We start from the raw sequence: 16,221 nt of genomic DNA, 5'->3' as shown, positions 1-16,221 counted from the left end.
GTGTCTGTGTGTGTGTCTGTGTGTGTCTACGAATGAAGGGACAGTTTGGATTCTCATGTTCTGTTTGAATGTAAAAACAGAAAAACTTGTTTTCATGAGCACACAGTAGTTATAGTTATAGTTCACCTGTAGCCACATTCAATTTAACAGTTGTTTACACATATTAATTACTTATTAATCTGGGGTTCAGAAACTTAAGAGATTCAAAATGAAAAGTCCAAAACATGTTGACGACCCAACAGTTTCAACCAAGAAGATATAATCCTTGATTTAATATTTTGAAATGTTTTTGGAAAATGTCTCATATAACTTGTATTGTCATTGTTAGTGCTGCTGCTCTGGAGCAGTCAAAGACAACAGAGGAAGAACAGCTAATGAAGTATAATATATATAAACGTGTATATAAACCACTTCAGATATTTCTTCACGTCGGTTCATTCCACTTGTTTTACTTTATTTACGCCTTTAACATTCAAACCAGTTGAGACATTAAATTACTTTTTAATGTTTAAGATATTTAGATGTTTCAGTGTCATGAGAAGATGAAGTGAACAAATAGATGGTTAATAATAAATGATCATATAAGGAGACTGAGGCTCGTTTTCTTTTCTTTGAAATAGTTTAGAATTAAGATTAATACCTTTTGAAGGACGGTTTTCAATAGTCAGTAATAGAAAACACTATTTGACGATGATGATTAATAACAATAACCCTAGACGGATTTTCTTTATTAAAATAAAGTAACTTTGAATTAAAGGATCACTTGTACAAGTTGGTTCATGCACGTGCACCGGAAGTGGGCAGTACGTTCACTGTGACTGTCTGCGCGTGCAGCTCGGACCTACTTCTCCGCGCGCTCGTGTGTCGGAGCAGCTCGAGACGCAGATGATCGGTTCGGTGACTTCCGGAGACGAGAGGCCGAAGTGACACGTGACTCTGTTATTGTTTGTTTGTTTGTCATCAACAACGTCCACGCGCCTGCTGCCGCTCCGCGCGCTCCTCCTGTGGCGGCGGACACGATGCTCGCGCTCGCCTTCACGTGCACGGCGCTTCTCGTGCTCGTGCTCTGTGGATCGATTCATTCCGACAGATCAGCGGTAAGAGCCGAACTTAACTTAACTAAACTTAACAACTTAACTTAACCTAAACTTGACTTAACTTAACCCATGAGCTAGTGACCTGTTCACTGAGGTGTGTGTCTGTGTCTGTGTGTTTGTTTATTTATTAGGAAATGACTCGTTATTTAAAAAACATCTTCGACCTCAGACTAAGAACGAAAATAAAAGATAAGTAAAGCTGAAAGTAAAATAACTCCTGTTCATAAAGAATTGAGGATTATTATAAAATAAAAGCAGTAACTACATCTTCCTACATGGTTAAATAAAAGCTAATAAAACTAACTCTAAATACATTTACTTAATTTACATGTGTAGGTTTGTGCCTAAGAAAACTTATTTAGTTTGATGCTGACGAACTTTGGAATGTAAATCAAAAAAACAATCTATTTTTCACACATATATATATATATTTCCTTCTTATTGACTGCAGTCAGTGAGAATCCCTCAGTAACTCACATCAGCGTGTGCCAGACTTTAACAGTTTATTTCACATCTGGTGAAATTCATGTTCGTCACAAACTAAAGAAACTGAGTTCACCTCAAACCTTTTTTTAAGAATAACCAAAGTTAAGTTCTGTCTGAGCTTCAACTGCATGAAGCTGCTGCACAGATAAATTATACTTTTAACAATATGCACTAAAAACAAGAGAGATGGAAAATAAAATATATTTTTATTATGGTTTAATAGAAGAAACAAAGTCAGATTCACACCAACGTCTTTCCTGTAAAGGTTCAGACTCTCCAGGAGAAACAAATCCCTCCTCAGCACAAACCTGTCACAATAATTCATTTGAACCCAAACAGCTTTGGAGCCTGTGTAGAAATGAGATGAGTGTGAGAGACGAAGCCTCTACTGTCTGTAACTGAGCTCAGATCAGATCAGCTGGGATTGTTCCAGTGAAACTCATCAGACTTGAAAACACAACAGCTGATCACTGTTTTCTGACTTCAAGAGAAAACTCATGTTTGATTCAAATGGTGTGTGTGTGTGTGTGTGTGTGTGTGTGTGTGTGTGTGTGTGTGTGTGTGTGTGTGTGTCATGTGTGTTTGTGTGTGTGTGTGTGTGTGTGTGTGTGTGTGTGTGTGTGTGTGTGTGTGTGTGTGTGTGTGTGTGTGTGTGTGTGTGTGTGTGTGTGTGTGTGTGTGGAAACGGCCAGTGAGACCAAACCACACACACACACCTGTCTGTTTCCCCTGAGAAGCAAGTTAAACATTGAGTTGGCCGAGGTGTGTGTTCATTTGTGCGTGTGTGTAAGAGAATGTAGTGTTTGTTGTAGTAACATCTCAACTGACCTGTGATATTTATCTGAGCACATGTGATGAAATATGAAAAGAGTTATAGCTCAGAGGCTGATTCTCCTCGACTGTCCCTTTGCCAGATGTTGATATGAATCCTGCAGTGATAAAACATTAATAATGCAGTAATAATATGATAATCACTGAGTAGAAAACTGGAGGAAACCCAGGCGGCTTCAGGAGCCACAGAGAACTGGTGACACATCAACAGAGTTTGAATGAATCTGACTTTGGGTCAGTTCACATGAACATTCACTCAGTGGCTGTTGTTCAGAAACAGAAAAGACAACAGATCCTCCTTCATTAGTCCCCAGGGAGAAATGTGTCAGGATGGAGAGAGGAGGTGAAAGAGATAAACATTAACAACATGAAGATGTACAATGTGAACAGAACATACAGTCCTGCTCACCATTATTGGCACCCCTTCATTTTGTGCATAACCTGTACAATACCTTCAGAAATAAATGGAAATGTACCAAATTTATATCATCAGGATCTTTTAATTGGAGGTCCAAAGTAATTTAACAAAGAAAATAGTTTTTTCAACTTGCATATTGTAATTTCAAAGAAGAAACAGAAAAAACATCATGTGCAGCAATAAGGGCACCCCTCTTTAATATTTGGTTGCACACCCTCTGGCAGTGACGACAGCCTCAGAACGTTTCTTGTAGACATCTCGAAGCTTCTTGCACTTCTCAGCTGGTATTCTCTCTCCCACTCGTCCTTTGCACTTTGTTCCAGCTCTTGAACGTTTGCAGGGTTCTTTTCCCCAACAGCAGATTTCAGCTCACCCCAAAGATTTTCAATCGGATTGAGATCAGGACTCATTGCTGGCCATTTTAAAACGATCCATTTTTTCCTTTTCAACCCTTCCTGCGTGCTTTTGGATGTGTGCTTTGGGTCTTTGTCTTGCTGGAGGACCCACGATCTTCGACTCAAACCAAGTTTTCTTACACTGGGTCGGACGTTTCGCTCTAAAACCTCTTGATAACTCTCTGATTTCATGATTCCTGTGATACGGTCAAGGCCTCCAGTGCCAGATGCAGCAGAGCAGCCCCACAGCATTATGGATCCTCCACCATGCTGAACTGTTGGTAGGGTGTTCCTTTCCTTGTAGGCTTCATTGCGCCGTCTGTAAACAAACTGTTGGTGTGCATTGCCAAAAAGCTCTATTTTTGTTTCATCTGTCCACAGAACATTTTCCCAGAAGGACTGCGGTTTGTCCAGGTACTCTTTGGCAAAGATCAGTCGTTCCTTTTTATGTCTTTTCCTCAGCACTGGTGTCTTCCTTGGCCTTCGCCCATAAAGCCCTGTTTGGTTTAGCGTGCGGCGTGTGGTACTTGTTGAAACCATGACCCCAGACTGTTCCAGGTTGGCCTTCAGGTCCTTGGATGTTTGACGTGGTGTTTTTTCCACCATTCGCACCAACCTTCGAAGACTTCTCTCAGCAATTTTTCTCTTCCCCCCCACGTCCAGGGAGGTTCTTGACAGTTCCATGCTTGGCAAACTTCTGAATAACATCACGCACTGTTGAAACAGGGCTACCCAGGTCTTTGGAGATGGCCTTATACCCTTTGGAGGTCTTGTGTATGCTAATAATAGCCCCTCTGATGTCCTCAGACAGCTCCTTTGTCTTCACCACTGTGACAAAGGGACAGGGAATAACAGGTGGCTTTTTAAAACACGGACGTCATCATTCATTGGCTAATTAACGTCACATGGGCACAGACAATTTATCACAGGGCGATTCTCATTTGTGATTTACCACAGATGAGTCATAATGTGTTTCCATACTGATTTACAGCAAAGGGTGCCAATATCAGTGACCCCCCATTGTTTATTGTTTTAAATTGTTGTTTATCATTTAGTCTTTTTTATCAAACACAAATTCTCTTTTTAGAAAAAAGTAGTTTCACTTGATTCATTTTTTTCAGGAGATATTCCACATTATGTACTTAAACTTCTTGGGTGCCAATAATGGTGAGCAGGACTGTATAACGTACACACACACAGACACACACACACACGAGATGTTAAACGTGTGTGTGTGTGTGTGTGTGTGTGTGTGTGTGTTAATGATCCTGTTGTTTAGGTTCAGCTGCAGTTTGAGCTCAGGTTGGTTGGTTCACACGTTCGGAGGCGGAGTCTCACAAACCGTCTCCATGCCAACCACCATGTTTCCACAGGAGGTGTGTGTGTGTGTGTGTGTGTGTGTGTGTGTGTGTGTGTGTGTGTGTGTGTGTGTGTGTGTGTGTGTGTGTGTGTGTGTGTGTGTGTGTGTGTGTGTGTGTGTGTGTGTGTGTGTGTGTGTGTGTGTGTCGTCCTTGGGCGGCCGGCGGTATCTGGAAGGTGTGAGGCTCCAGGAGACAGTGGCGGCTTGTTCTCGCTTTCTCTGCCGCACGCTCACTTCCTGTCTCACCCTCCCTCCTCCCTCCATCCCACACACACACACACACACACACACACACACACACACACACTCTCACTGGTTTTATAGGCTCAAACACACTGGAGGTGATTGTTTCCACACTGAGGTTATTGTCGTCGCTGGTTTTCTACCTGACAGACAGGAAATCCAGTCTGCACCACGCTCTGCACCTGGACTCCTGCTCTCCTCCTCCACTCCTCCCTTCATTCCTCTCCTCCTCCACTCCTCCCTTCATTCCTCTCCTCCTCCACTCCTCCCTTCTTTCCTCTCCTCCCTCTATCCTCCCTCTTGTTTCCCTTCTCACTCTCTCCGTCCAGACTCTAATTGCTTTCTCCGCTCACCTTTCTAGATTTCTTTCTTTTCTTTTCTTCCTGTCGTACTTCCACTTCTAGCTTCACTCCTATTTCTCCACCTCCGCTCTTTCATCCCTCCTTTCTTTCTTTATTCTTCGCTCCCTTTCTCTCTCAATTCATCTTCCCTCTCCTGTTTTCCACTTTTCTTCACTCATTAACATTTTGCTTCCTCTTCTATTTGATTTTATCCATCAAACACGTTCCCTCTTTCATTTCTTAATTTCTCCCTGAACTCATCCTTTCTTCTTTCTTTCCTCTCCTTGATTCTCTTTCTTTATTCGTTTCCTGTGATTTTCCATCCATCCCTCTCTCCTTCTTTTCCATCTTCATTTCCAAACTCATCCACTCATCCTCCAGTCCTCCCTTCATTCAACTTCCTGTCATCTACTCTTTGATTTATCCATCAAACACATTCCTCTCTCCATTTCTTCATCATTTCTTCTTTTTTCCTCTCCTCAATCCTCCGTCGCCTTTATTCCTTTCCTCCACCTCTGTGATTTTCGATCCCTCCATCTCTCCTTCTTTTCCACCTTCATTTCCGAACTTACTATTCCTTTCTCTCTCTCTCATCTTCATCTCTTCTTCTTCCATTCCTCCTCTTATTCCCTCCTTTATACCTCCCTCTTCTCTTCTCCTTCCTTTCCACATCTGTCTTTTCCTCCACGGTTTGATATTTATGTTTGACCCCAGTGGGCGTCGGCAGGTGATTTGGTTTGATTCCCCTTGTTATTGAACCTTTAATTCAGCCTGTGGGAGATATTCATCTTGAGCAGTCGGAGCATTTTTCCGCGTGTCAGCTGTTTGTGAGCTCGAGCTGCAGCCGTGTGGTTCAGCGAAGGTTTGGACAGACGGGATTCTCTGCTTTGCTTGGACTCTTTCCCTTCGCGGCTCTTTCTCCTCCTCCTCCTCCCCCTGCTCCTGATTTCACTTCTTTATTAAAAAGGACATTTTGTCTTGTCAACGGAAACTGAATCAAACTGAAACTGTAAAAAATCTGTTTTCATACATGAACTTTAGAAAATGTCTGGAAAAATTGTGTCAGGACATGTTCTGGAGTTTGTGTTTCACATGTGAAGAAGCAGCAGGAGAAGATCTGGAACCTCCTCGTCTTTCCAAGTTGACGTCTTCGTCTTCTACGTGTACGGCTCCTCTTCTTCATCCTGAATGTCCAGAACAACAGACTCAGACGTTTGCGTTGTCAGATACAGAACCTCAGAGATATTTCAGAAATATCTGGAGTTCAGTGCAGGTCTGAAGCAGCTAAAGTAACTTTGGTGGGAGAGTCAGGAGCAAGAGCGGGTCGTCTACTAACCAGAGGGTTGCTAGTTCAATACCTGGCTCCTCCACTTGCTCCTGACGTCTGAACCAAGCTCCGTTACCAACAGTTCATTTACCAGGTGTCTCTTATAGTGAGATTGATGCTGTCAGTTACTTCAGTGTTCTATAAATAGTCACAGTTTATTTAATCATCAGTTATTCTTTGATTATTTCTCAATATTTAGTCAATAAAATATCAGGAAATAACAGAAATGTGCTGACACAAAAACACACAGCTTTTCTATTTACAATGATTTGTAACAGAGAAAAACAATAAATCTGTCAAAGCTCTTAAAAATTAAAGTTTATCTCATCAAATGACTTCATCAGTTTATTTTTTTACTCCCACTCTCTCTCTCTCTCTCTCTCTCTCTCTCCCTCTCTCTCTCTCTCTTCTCTCTCTCTCTCTCTCTCCCCCTCTCCCTCCCTCTCTCTCTCCTCTCCTCCTCCTCTCTCTCTCTCTCTCTCTCTCTCCCTCTCTCTCTCTCTCTCTCTCTCTCTCTCTCCTCTCCCTCTCTCTCTCTCTCTCCCTCTCTCTCTCTCTCTCTCTCTCTCCCTCTTCCTCTCCTCTCTCTCTCTCTCTCCCTCTCTCTCTCTCTCTCTCTCTCTCTCTCTCTCTCTCCCTCTCTCTCTCTCTCCCTCTCTCTCTCTCTCTCTCTCTCTCTCTCTCTCTCTCCAGACATGAAGACACAGACGTCTCATTCATCACTAAATTATGTCAACACTGTTTTACAACATTGAAAATGTACTCATGTGGCTCAGAGTGTGTGTGTGTGTGTGTGTGTGTGTGTGTGTGTGTGTGTGTGTGTGTGTGTGTGTGTGTGTGTGTGTGTGTGTGTGTGTGGGGCTTGAGATGGGGAGTAGCCGACTTTATACATCTGTGTGTGTGTGTGTGTCTGTTTCGTGTGTTTTCATTGAGTCTCTGTGACGAATCTCATGTATATTTTGGAAACGTGTTGTTAGACGAACATGTTGGAATAATTTAGATCATCAAGCTCTCATTCTCTCCTCCTTTCCTCCTTTCCCCTCCTCACCTCTCTCTTTCTCTCCTTCTCTCCTCACCTCTCTCCTTCTCTCCTTCTCTCCTTCTCTACTTCTCTCCTCATTTTTAACAATGTGAGTTTGAACTCTCAATATTTTTCTAGATTTTGTGTAATTTGGTGCAGATCCCAATAGAATTGCGGCTCCATTGGATTTAAATGTGGTTTCATACAGAGACTGTTGGACCTGAGAGGTTTGAACTCGACATTCTGGTCGTAAAGAATCACAACATTTTTTCCCACTGAAATATTTCCCTGCATGTCCCTGCTGAGCCTCGGTGTATATGTGTGGTAGCTCTGGTATTTTGATAAAATATATATAGATCGATATGTTGCTGTTCCATGTGTGAGAAGGCTCGTATGAAGCCGGGCCTCCTCCTCCTCCTCCTCCTCCTCTCAGACAGAAGGAGACACATCATGTCTCTGCAGTGAAGTCGTCCTCACATCTTCTTTCTTCACTCATATAGTTTGAGTGTCAGGTGTAAAAAAGACGGAGACGTTTTCCTCCACTCAGCTCAGTCATCCTGAAATATATATGTGTCAACACCTTCTCTCCTCTCTCACCCTCTTTCTCCCCCTCTTTTATTCTGCCTCTTTTCTCTCCCTCCCTCAGTCCAGCTTTTCCAGGTGTGACATTGAAAACCAATTTATCCTTCACAGACAGACAGACGCTGAGTCTCTGTCTCTCACTGTCAGACAGAGGTGAAGGACACTCGTCTGTCTGCTGTGGAATTATCTCAACCAGGAGTTTTGTTTGTTTGTGTTATTTAGCAGGATTACACAGAAACTTCTGAGCGTGTTACAGCCAAACTTGGTGAAAGGATGTGATAGAGTTCAGGGATGAAGTCAACACGAGATCTGGGGGTCTGTGCTCTATGAGAATGTGCTCTTGATATTCATGATCCAAATAAAAACCTGGATCTAGTGAATTTAAATGTGGTTTCCTAAGGTTTGAGCTCTACTGAGGGACATTGTGATACAAGTAGAAAAGTGAGACACGTGATGTTTGTGTGTTTGTGTGTTTGCAGCCCCTCCTGATCACGGAGAACATGTGGCCCCGCGGCTGTGTCCTGGACTGCCAGAGGGGGCGCCACCGAGCCGTGTGCGGCAGTAACGGCAGGTTGTATAAATCGATGTGCGCCTTCCAGAGGGCGCAGTGCATCAACACACATCTACGTCTGGCTCCACGCGCACACTGCTCAGGTAACACACCTGCACGGCTGCTAACCTATTTGTTCTTATTTATTTACGTGAATGCGTTCGATGGCGTAACAAAGTCTGGGACGAATAAAGTTTTCTGAATCCGCGGATGAAGTTTCTCATGTTTTATTTTAAGGATCTTTGAAGCTTGTGCTCAGAAACTTTGTTTAACTTGAATCATGTAAAAGTATAATTACATTTGAGTTACTGGAACTTATTTCTATCCAGATAACAACATGACACTTGAAACAATCTTCACAACCTTTCAAAACTAAAAGCTCTGGAATTCAGCTCAATATAAAGAATTACAGCAACCAAACATTATGCTTTTACTTTGAAGACAAATTGTCAAGAGGAGGGACATAATGGAATGAATCAAATGGCTCTAAACTCCTGGGCCTTTAACAATACACATGCTGAGCTCAGGAAACATCTGTTCCACATCCAGATGTCTGGAATCAGTAGGTAGATGAACACATGGAAAGGATCCTCTGCACAAAGAGCCTCCTGGCGTTTGTCTAATGATCATGAACCAATGAATCATCTTCTCGGGGCTGAACATCTCATGTCTCTGTGCTTTCAGATCGGACTCAGTCTAAATGTCAGCTGGCTCGGGTTCAGGCGCTGGAGGCCAACACCCGCGGCAGCGGCAGCAGCAGCAGCAGCAGCAGTAGTCTTGTCAGTCATGTCAGTCATGTCAGTCATGTCAGTGCTGCAGCTGCCATGTTTGTTCCCGAGTGTCACCCCGACGGTCACTTCCTGCCAGTGCAGTGTCACAACCAGACCGGATACTGTTGGTGCTCCACCCCGGACGGGAAACCTCTCAGCGGGACGTCCGTCCTCCACCTCATCCCCAGCTGCTCCGGTCAGACATATTTTATTCTTTATTCAGAGTTTTGTACTAAAGGAAAAAACGTGTCTGTGGTAAATACACAGCTTTGTTTTGATGATGGTGTCGAACTCAAAAACACAAAATGGTGGGGGTGGCGTATAGCTCGCCTGGTAGAGCCCCAACGAGGAAAGGCCTCAACCCACAGAGGCCCGAGTTCGATTCCGACTTGTGGCCATGTATGCATGTCCTCACCCACTCTCTCTCTATCCCCCTGTCACAAAGCTTACTCTGTCCAATCCATTAAAGGCGATAAAAGCCCCCCAAAATTTAACAACACAAAATGGTGGCACCTGCACCGGCTCAGATGTTTTAGTTGTATTTTTGGATAGTGGGAGGAAGTGGAGACGTGTCGTCCATCTTTAATTACAGTGTGCGTTAACTGTGAAGGACACTTTCATACTAACTGCTTCCTGTTGTAAAGAGGATTCTCTCCCAGTGAAGCTCCTCAGCTCAGTTTAACTCGTCAGAAAGAGATTAAATAAAACTCTAATGAGGTTTAATCTGCATGAAAGTTCTTTTCTGTTTAAATGTCCTGAACAGATCATTTCCTCAAGATGGATCCAATTAAAGGTGGGAAAGAGTTTTGTTATTCCCTGTTTTACATGATTCATGACATCATATATGTTCTGGACGTTCGCTGCCCGTTTCTGGCCTGAGGTCGTTTCTCTCTCTGCACCTGATGGAACATTAACATTCACAGACGACTTCATGTGCCAACACACACACCGAGAAAAACACGGCTCGGTCGCTCTGCCTTCAACGTTCACTCTCTCTCTTCTCCCGCTGCAGATGAAGCTGACGAACCGGGGCCGACGCTGGACCCCAGGAAACCTGCAGGTGAGGAACACGTCTTCTCACAGTGACACACGTCTCACATGTTGTTTAGTGTTTCTGTTAAAATGTTCTCCTGTCCAGAGCTCACGGCTCCGCCCATCTGGGTGACCATCCTGATGAACTCCGTCAGACGGCCCACAGGTGAGAGCTGGAGGAGAGGTTTACATGAATATAGAAGATATTGTTGTTCTGAAAAATACCCCAACGCTGAATATATATACAGTATATATATATTAGTAGTTATATACAAGTTGTGTGTGTGTGTGTGTGTGTGTGTGTGCGTGTGTAGACAGTCCTCAGACTTGTGAGCGTGAGCGAGCGGCGCTCCTCTCTCAGATGCTTTCAGCCTGGCAGGAGGAGCGTTTTATCCCAGAATGCACTGCAGACGGCCGCTACAGCGCCGTGCAGTGTCACACTGCGACAGGTTACTGCTGGTGTGTGCGGGTCGAGAGCGGGCGGCCACTGTCAGGCACCTCTGCAAGGTAATCCATCAATCAATCAATCAATCAGTCAATCAATCAATCAATCAATCAACCAACCAATCAACCAACCAATCAATTAATCAATCACAATATCTCTCTCTCTCTCTCTCTCTCTCTTTCTCTCTCCTGCGTGTGTGTCTCTTTGTAGGAATCGTATCCCAGACTGCACCGGGGCAGAGGAGGCTCCAGACAGAACCGACCGGAGGTTCAGGGACAAACCTCTGCCTGGTAACAACAAGACTTTGTTACATCAGAATCAAACAGATTTTATGTTTTTTACATTTTCACCTCACATGAAAAATCTGCATTTGAGAAGTTTGACAGTTTGAAACCTCACCTGTTTGCTTCTATATAAGAAATTCACCACGTAGATCTTTGGAGACTGAGCAGCAAACAGAAGGGGAAGTCAGTATCTGGCTCAAAGGCACTGGGGCAGGATAGACTGGACTCAACAGACTTTAACATCCGGACTCTCGCTCTGTTCTCAGGATGTCCTGGAGCTCGTAAGGAGCAGTTCCTGCAGAGTCTGATCACAGCGCTGCAGCTGGAAGCAAAGCATGCTGGGAGTCTGAGTCCCGACCAGTAAGTCTGTCGACAGCACCTCACAGCAGCTGCATTAGCAGAAGAAGTGACCTTTGACCTCAACAAGAACATGTGATTATTGTTTACATGACAAATTTTAAAACAGTGAATAACTGCAGAGTTCTGTGTTTTGTTAAATATGGGAACTGATTGGAAAGAAAGTGAATTCATCCAGATTGTTATTTTTCTGTTCTTTAAATTGAAGACGCTCACTCTGGGGTTTTGTTCCCTCTGTTTCCACCAGGGCTGCAAACACACCTCCTTCTAGTGCTCCCTCTCTTTTATCAAACCCTCCATCCTCCTCATCACCCCTCCTCCTCCTCCTCACCCCTGAACGTCGCTCCCGCTGCTGCCCCGGAGGCTGCGGACTCCTCGGCCCAGAGGAGGTGCTGCAGTGGCATTTCACTCGGCTGGACGTGGACTCCAGTGGCGCTGCTGAGCGCCGAGGCTCGACCTGCTCAGTTCCTACGAGGTTGAAGCCGCGACGCTGCGCCAAGAAGTTCGTTCAGTACTGTGACAGAGACGGAGACCGAGGCCTGACGCTGGAGGAGCTGAGGGTCTGCCTGGTGCTCTGAGGTGTGTGTGTGTGTGTGTGTGTGTGTGTGTGTGAGTGTGTGTGTGTGTGTGTTGTGTTGTGTGTGTGTGTGTGTGTGTGTGTGTGTGTGTGTGAGTGGTTAGATGTTTAAATTATTCTAGTAGAACATTTCATCTGAGGAGAAAAACTGTCTCCTTGTTTGGGAAGGAGCAGATCTGTGGCTCAGTGGTTCTGGTCTGAATTAGTCTCCAGGAAATTAATACAAGTTTGTGTAATGACCAAAGTAAACACAGACACACACTCATCACAATGTTATCGTGGCTCCTCATTGGTCGGCTGCCTGGTGTAAAAGCCTCTTGTTCTCCTCCCTGGTTCGTGGCTCCGGTCGATCCCAGGAGACTCGAGGGATTCGGGCCGACGCCAAACAAATTACACGTGTAGCTCCGTGAAATCCAAACAAACGTGGCAGCAGTGAAACGAGCTGCTTGTCAGGCACAGCTCGGCCGTGACGGCGGCGCGTTCATCAGACGGCCGATAAAGACTCTTTCTCTGTGTGAATGTTTCTGACATTTCTGTTGAACCTGAACAAAACTAAACATCTTACAGAGAACGAACAGTATTCACACTGTACAGGTCAGTGAGACGCCTGCAGACATGAAGACACAGGACAGAGGACAGTCTGATGTTTGCATCACGGAGGTCGTGATGTGTTTGAATTCTTTTAGATTTATCATCTGTAAAGAAACTGAACTCAACAACAACAGCTCAGTCACATACAGTGAATCTGTATTTACTGCAGAAGTGAAACAGCAGCAGCAGAAAGTGTCAGCGTTTCTTTTCTCTTGTAAAGTGACGAGTGAAGACGTCAGGACGATACTGATGTTTGATGGTAAATGGTTTGCGTCTCTCTGGTTCTGGTGTTTTCTCACTGAGAGTCTGAACCAGCTTCATGTGTTTGTTCCAGAGTTTCATTTGATCTGGTTAGTTTTACGTTCACATTGTAATTTAGGGAATAAAGAGTTTTGTCTGACGTACGTAGGTGATCCAGACCCAGAGCACCTCTCCTGGTCGGACTGAACGTTGGTCTGTTGGTCTGTTTGTCTGTTGGTCTGTTGGTCTGTTTGTCTGTTGGTCTGTTGGTCTGTTGGTCTGTTGGTCTGTTGGTCCGAGGAACCTTTCACACCTGATATTTAGGTTCAGACTAAACTGAAGAGTCTGAAGTTTCTGAAGTCGAGCTGTGAAGTGTTAATGTAGCTAAGATAAAAGTTAGTAAATTGAAACCTTGAGTTCAGAATTTATTTGTCAAACTCTTTGACATTTGTGCTGATTCAGAAATTAAATTTGAGATTTTCTTCCAAAGTAAAGATGACTGACCTGCCTCTGGCAAATTACAGGAGTTTATAAGGCAGCAAAACTTTATTTATTCTCACTCTTCCAGTTAAATTAGTAGTTTACAGTCTAATTCTGTAATTATTGAATGTATTTAAATGCACCTCAGTCCAGAAGCAACTTTTAGAAAACCTGCTGCAGCTCCAGTTTACTTATGATCCACACACATGCTCAGTATTCCAGTGAATAAAAAGGTTTAATTTGTTTTCTCACCAAACAAAGAGGTTGAGTGAAGTTCAGCTCAGAGACGAGAGATCAGAGTCTCTGTTGGAAATATAAACAGGCGGCGAGCGTCGGTGAGAGGACGAGCGAGCGCCGAGGTGAAACGCAGAGATGGAGTTTTCCAGATGAGCGGGAATTTGATGATAGAGAGGAAGGGGGGGACGGACAGGAAGGACACAGAGGGGCGAGGAGCTGCTGATTATCCAGAGAAGAGGAAGAAGGTCGAGCTGAGAGTGAGGACGGAGGAGCGGCGTTAAACTAACATGTGTCTGGGAGCGATAGCGGTGACCTCCGATGGTGACGGAGGAGCGAGGTCCTCCGAGACGCCACTCCGAGGATCTGACTGGTTCCACTGGGGCTGTGGTTTGGATTCTTTTTTAAATTCACTTTCTCTTCCTTTTTCCTCAAGGTCGAAGAGACAAATCACCCGATGCCAAAGGTCGTTTCCTCTCCCTCCTCTTCATCAAGTCACCGAAACGTCATCCTTCACTTCCAGCTCGGATTAACAGCTGATCTTCATCCATCATCTTCATCACAGGATGTTTTTCACTCGTCTTCCTTTTATCGGTGTTACAGATTCATCATTGTCGCTGCAAAGGTTCAACATGACGATCTACATCCTGTCTCATGTCACAAACTGTATCTGTGTGGTCACAACACTTCTAATTCAACTTTCAAGTATTTATTTCACACCTTGGTGATATTTGTTTGTGTTCATGTGTTCATTTGTGTCACTGATGTTTCCGTCCCTCCTTCTCTGAATCCGTCCCTTCTTTCCTGTCCTTCACCCTCCCTTCCTGTCTTTCCTGCCTCCTTCTGCACAACCCCTTCCATAAACTCACTCGTCCTTGCTCCTTTCCTTCCTTTTCTTGACTCCTACCTCCTCCTCTCGGTTGCTTCTTCTGTGACATCACTTCCTCTCTTCAGCCGTAAAGACTTTGAGGGGCGTCAGCAGTAAGTCTGAGGTCTCAGGACCTTCATGCACACGGCGTCATTTCATCATGAGGAGAAACCCAAACATCAGTAAATGAGGTTTTCATCTCTTTAGTTAAACTTCAGACAGAAACTTTGTGTTTATGAAACAGACGTTTATTAAATGATCAAGGTTCAAACTTCCTCTAATTCTGTTATTTGATTTTGACCTTTGACCTCAGATCATTTCTGTGACAAACCACTATTGTTCGCCCCCACCCCAGGGTGTCATCAGTCTGATAGTAAACACAGCGCCCCCTGCGGTCTGTAGGGTCACAGGGTCATGACGACACCTCAGGTACAGTGTAGACTGTAGAATTACCCACAGTTCATAGCGTCGTGAGTAACAAACCAAATGACAACCAACCTGAACTTTGACAAGAACCTACATGTTTTCATCTCAGTATAAACAAAGAGCAGTACATGTTCTGTAAAGTACTTTGATTGGTCATCAAGACTAGAAAACCTCGAGATAGATACTCACTATTTGTCATATTTTATTTAGTTTTTCTGAAAATGAAGTAAATGAATGATCGTCCACTGTCTGGACATCAGCTGTCAGTCAGTCTGTCCCTCCAGCGTTTTGTTCACGGACAAAGTAAATAACTTCAGATTAAATTCCCTAACTTGACAAATCACTCCACGTACTTTGGTGTCGTCATGTTCTAACGTGGAGACAACTTTCTGTTCCTCCTCCTCCTCCAGTCTCAGTTCTTCCCTTAATCCTTCCTCCTCCTCCTCCTCTTCATCCCTTCTTTGTCTCTGTTGTAAATATTTGTTTCCCATATTGTAACACATATTTCCAGTTGAGTGGTAACAAACAGTTCTGATCATTTGTTTTATACTTTATATTTGAGACACTTCAGAGTTTGTTTACTGACGCGATGACTTGAGTCGTCTGTAGTTTCCTGTTTTTGATGCAACGTCCTGATTTTTGTAAATGTGATTTTAATGAAATGTTGTTGTCGACTCGTCATTCATCTGAACAGTGATTTATTGAATATAGTTTGTCGGTGTCAGTAACAGTATGTTCATGTGGTGGAGTCAGCTCGTTGTTCCTCAGCTCCCACAGGAAAACAGCTGCTGGTTCATGTGCGTCACCAGTGACCAGATCTCCACTTCCTGCTTCAGATGCTAATACCTGACTGATAGGTCTGCTCCCTGTGTGTGGGGGTGTGAAAGAAAGTTTTTTATTATAAAATAATATCAAATCCTATTTTGAAATCTGAACTGAAATGTATTTTGGCACGTTTAAGTTTAAAGAGGATTTAAAACAAAGTTTAGATAGATTAGATAGATGGAAACTTGTTCATTCCTCTGTTTGTTTGTTTGAGAAAGTTTGACGTAGATCCGGATGGGGGGGGGGGATTCAGGAATTAGTTTCATTTCTTGAACAATGTGAAGTCGGATGTTTTGTGACATTTTCACTGATTTCCCAGGAAATAGTTCATGGAAAAGAAACACGTATTTAAAGGAGTAATTTCTATGAATGTGAGATTCGGTGCAGCTGGACTCAGTTTGAGGGGATAGGAGCTCTATTGATCTACCTTTTATTTCTTCA

The 16,221-nt window shown here is 43.8% G+C and overlaps 1 protein-coding gene across 1 annotated transcript; it reads left to right on the top strand.

Moving 5' to 3' along the window:
* The first annotated feature begins 22 nt into the window (after positions 1-22).
* On the top strand, positions 23-15,617 carry LOC118105823 (SPARC-related modular calcium-binding protein 1). The gene is given in 13 exon segments (XM_035153758.2): positions 23-1,097; positions 8,581-8,755; positions 9,336-9,617; positions 10,185-10,214; positions 10,434-10,481; positions 10,560-10,619; positions 10,768-10,960; positions 11,109-11,188; positions 11,449-11,542; positions 11,787-11,852; positions 11,854-11,915; positions 11,918-12,118; positions 14,098-15,617. Coding segments are annotated over 12 exon segments (1,368 nt in total). The 5' UTR covers positions 23-1,019; the 3' UTR covers position 12,118; positions 14,098-15,617.
* The last annotated feature ends 604 nt before the right edge of the window (positions 15,618-16,221 follow it).

Source organism: Hippoglossus stenolepis, chromosome 4 (assembly GCF_022539355.2).
Source record: "Hippoglossus stenolepis isolate QCI-W04-F060 chromosome 4, HSTE1.2, whole genome shotgun sequence".
Taxonomy (NCBI): Eukaryota; Metazoa; Chordata; class Actinopteri; order Pleuronectiformes; family Pleuronectidae; genus Hippoglossus; species Hippoglossus stenolepis.
This window is presented reverse-complemented; position numbering and strand designations above follow the sequence as displayed.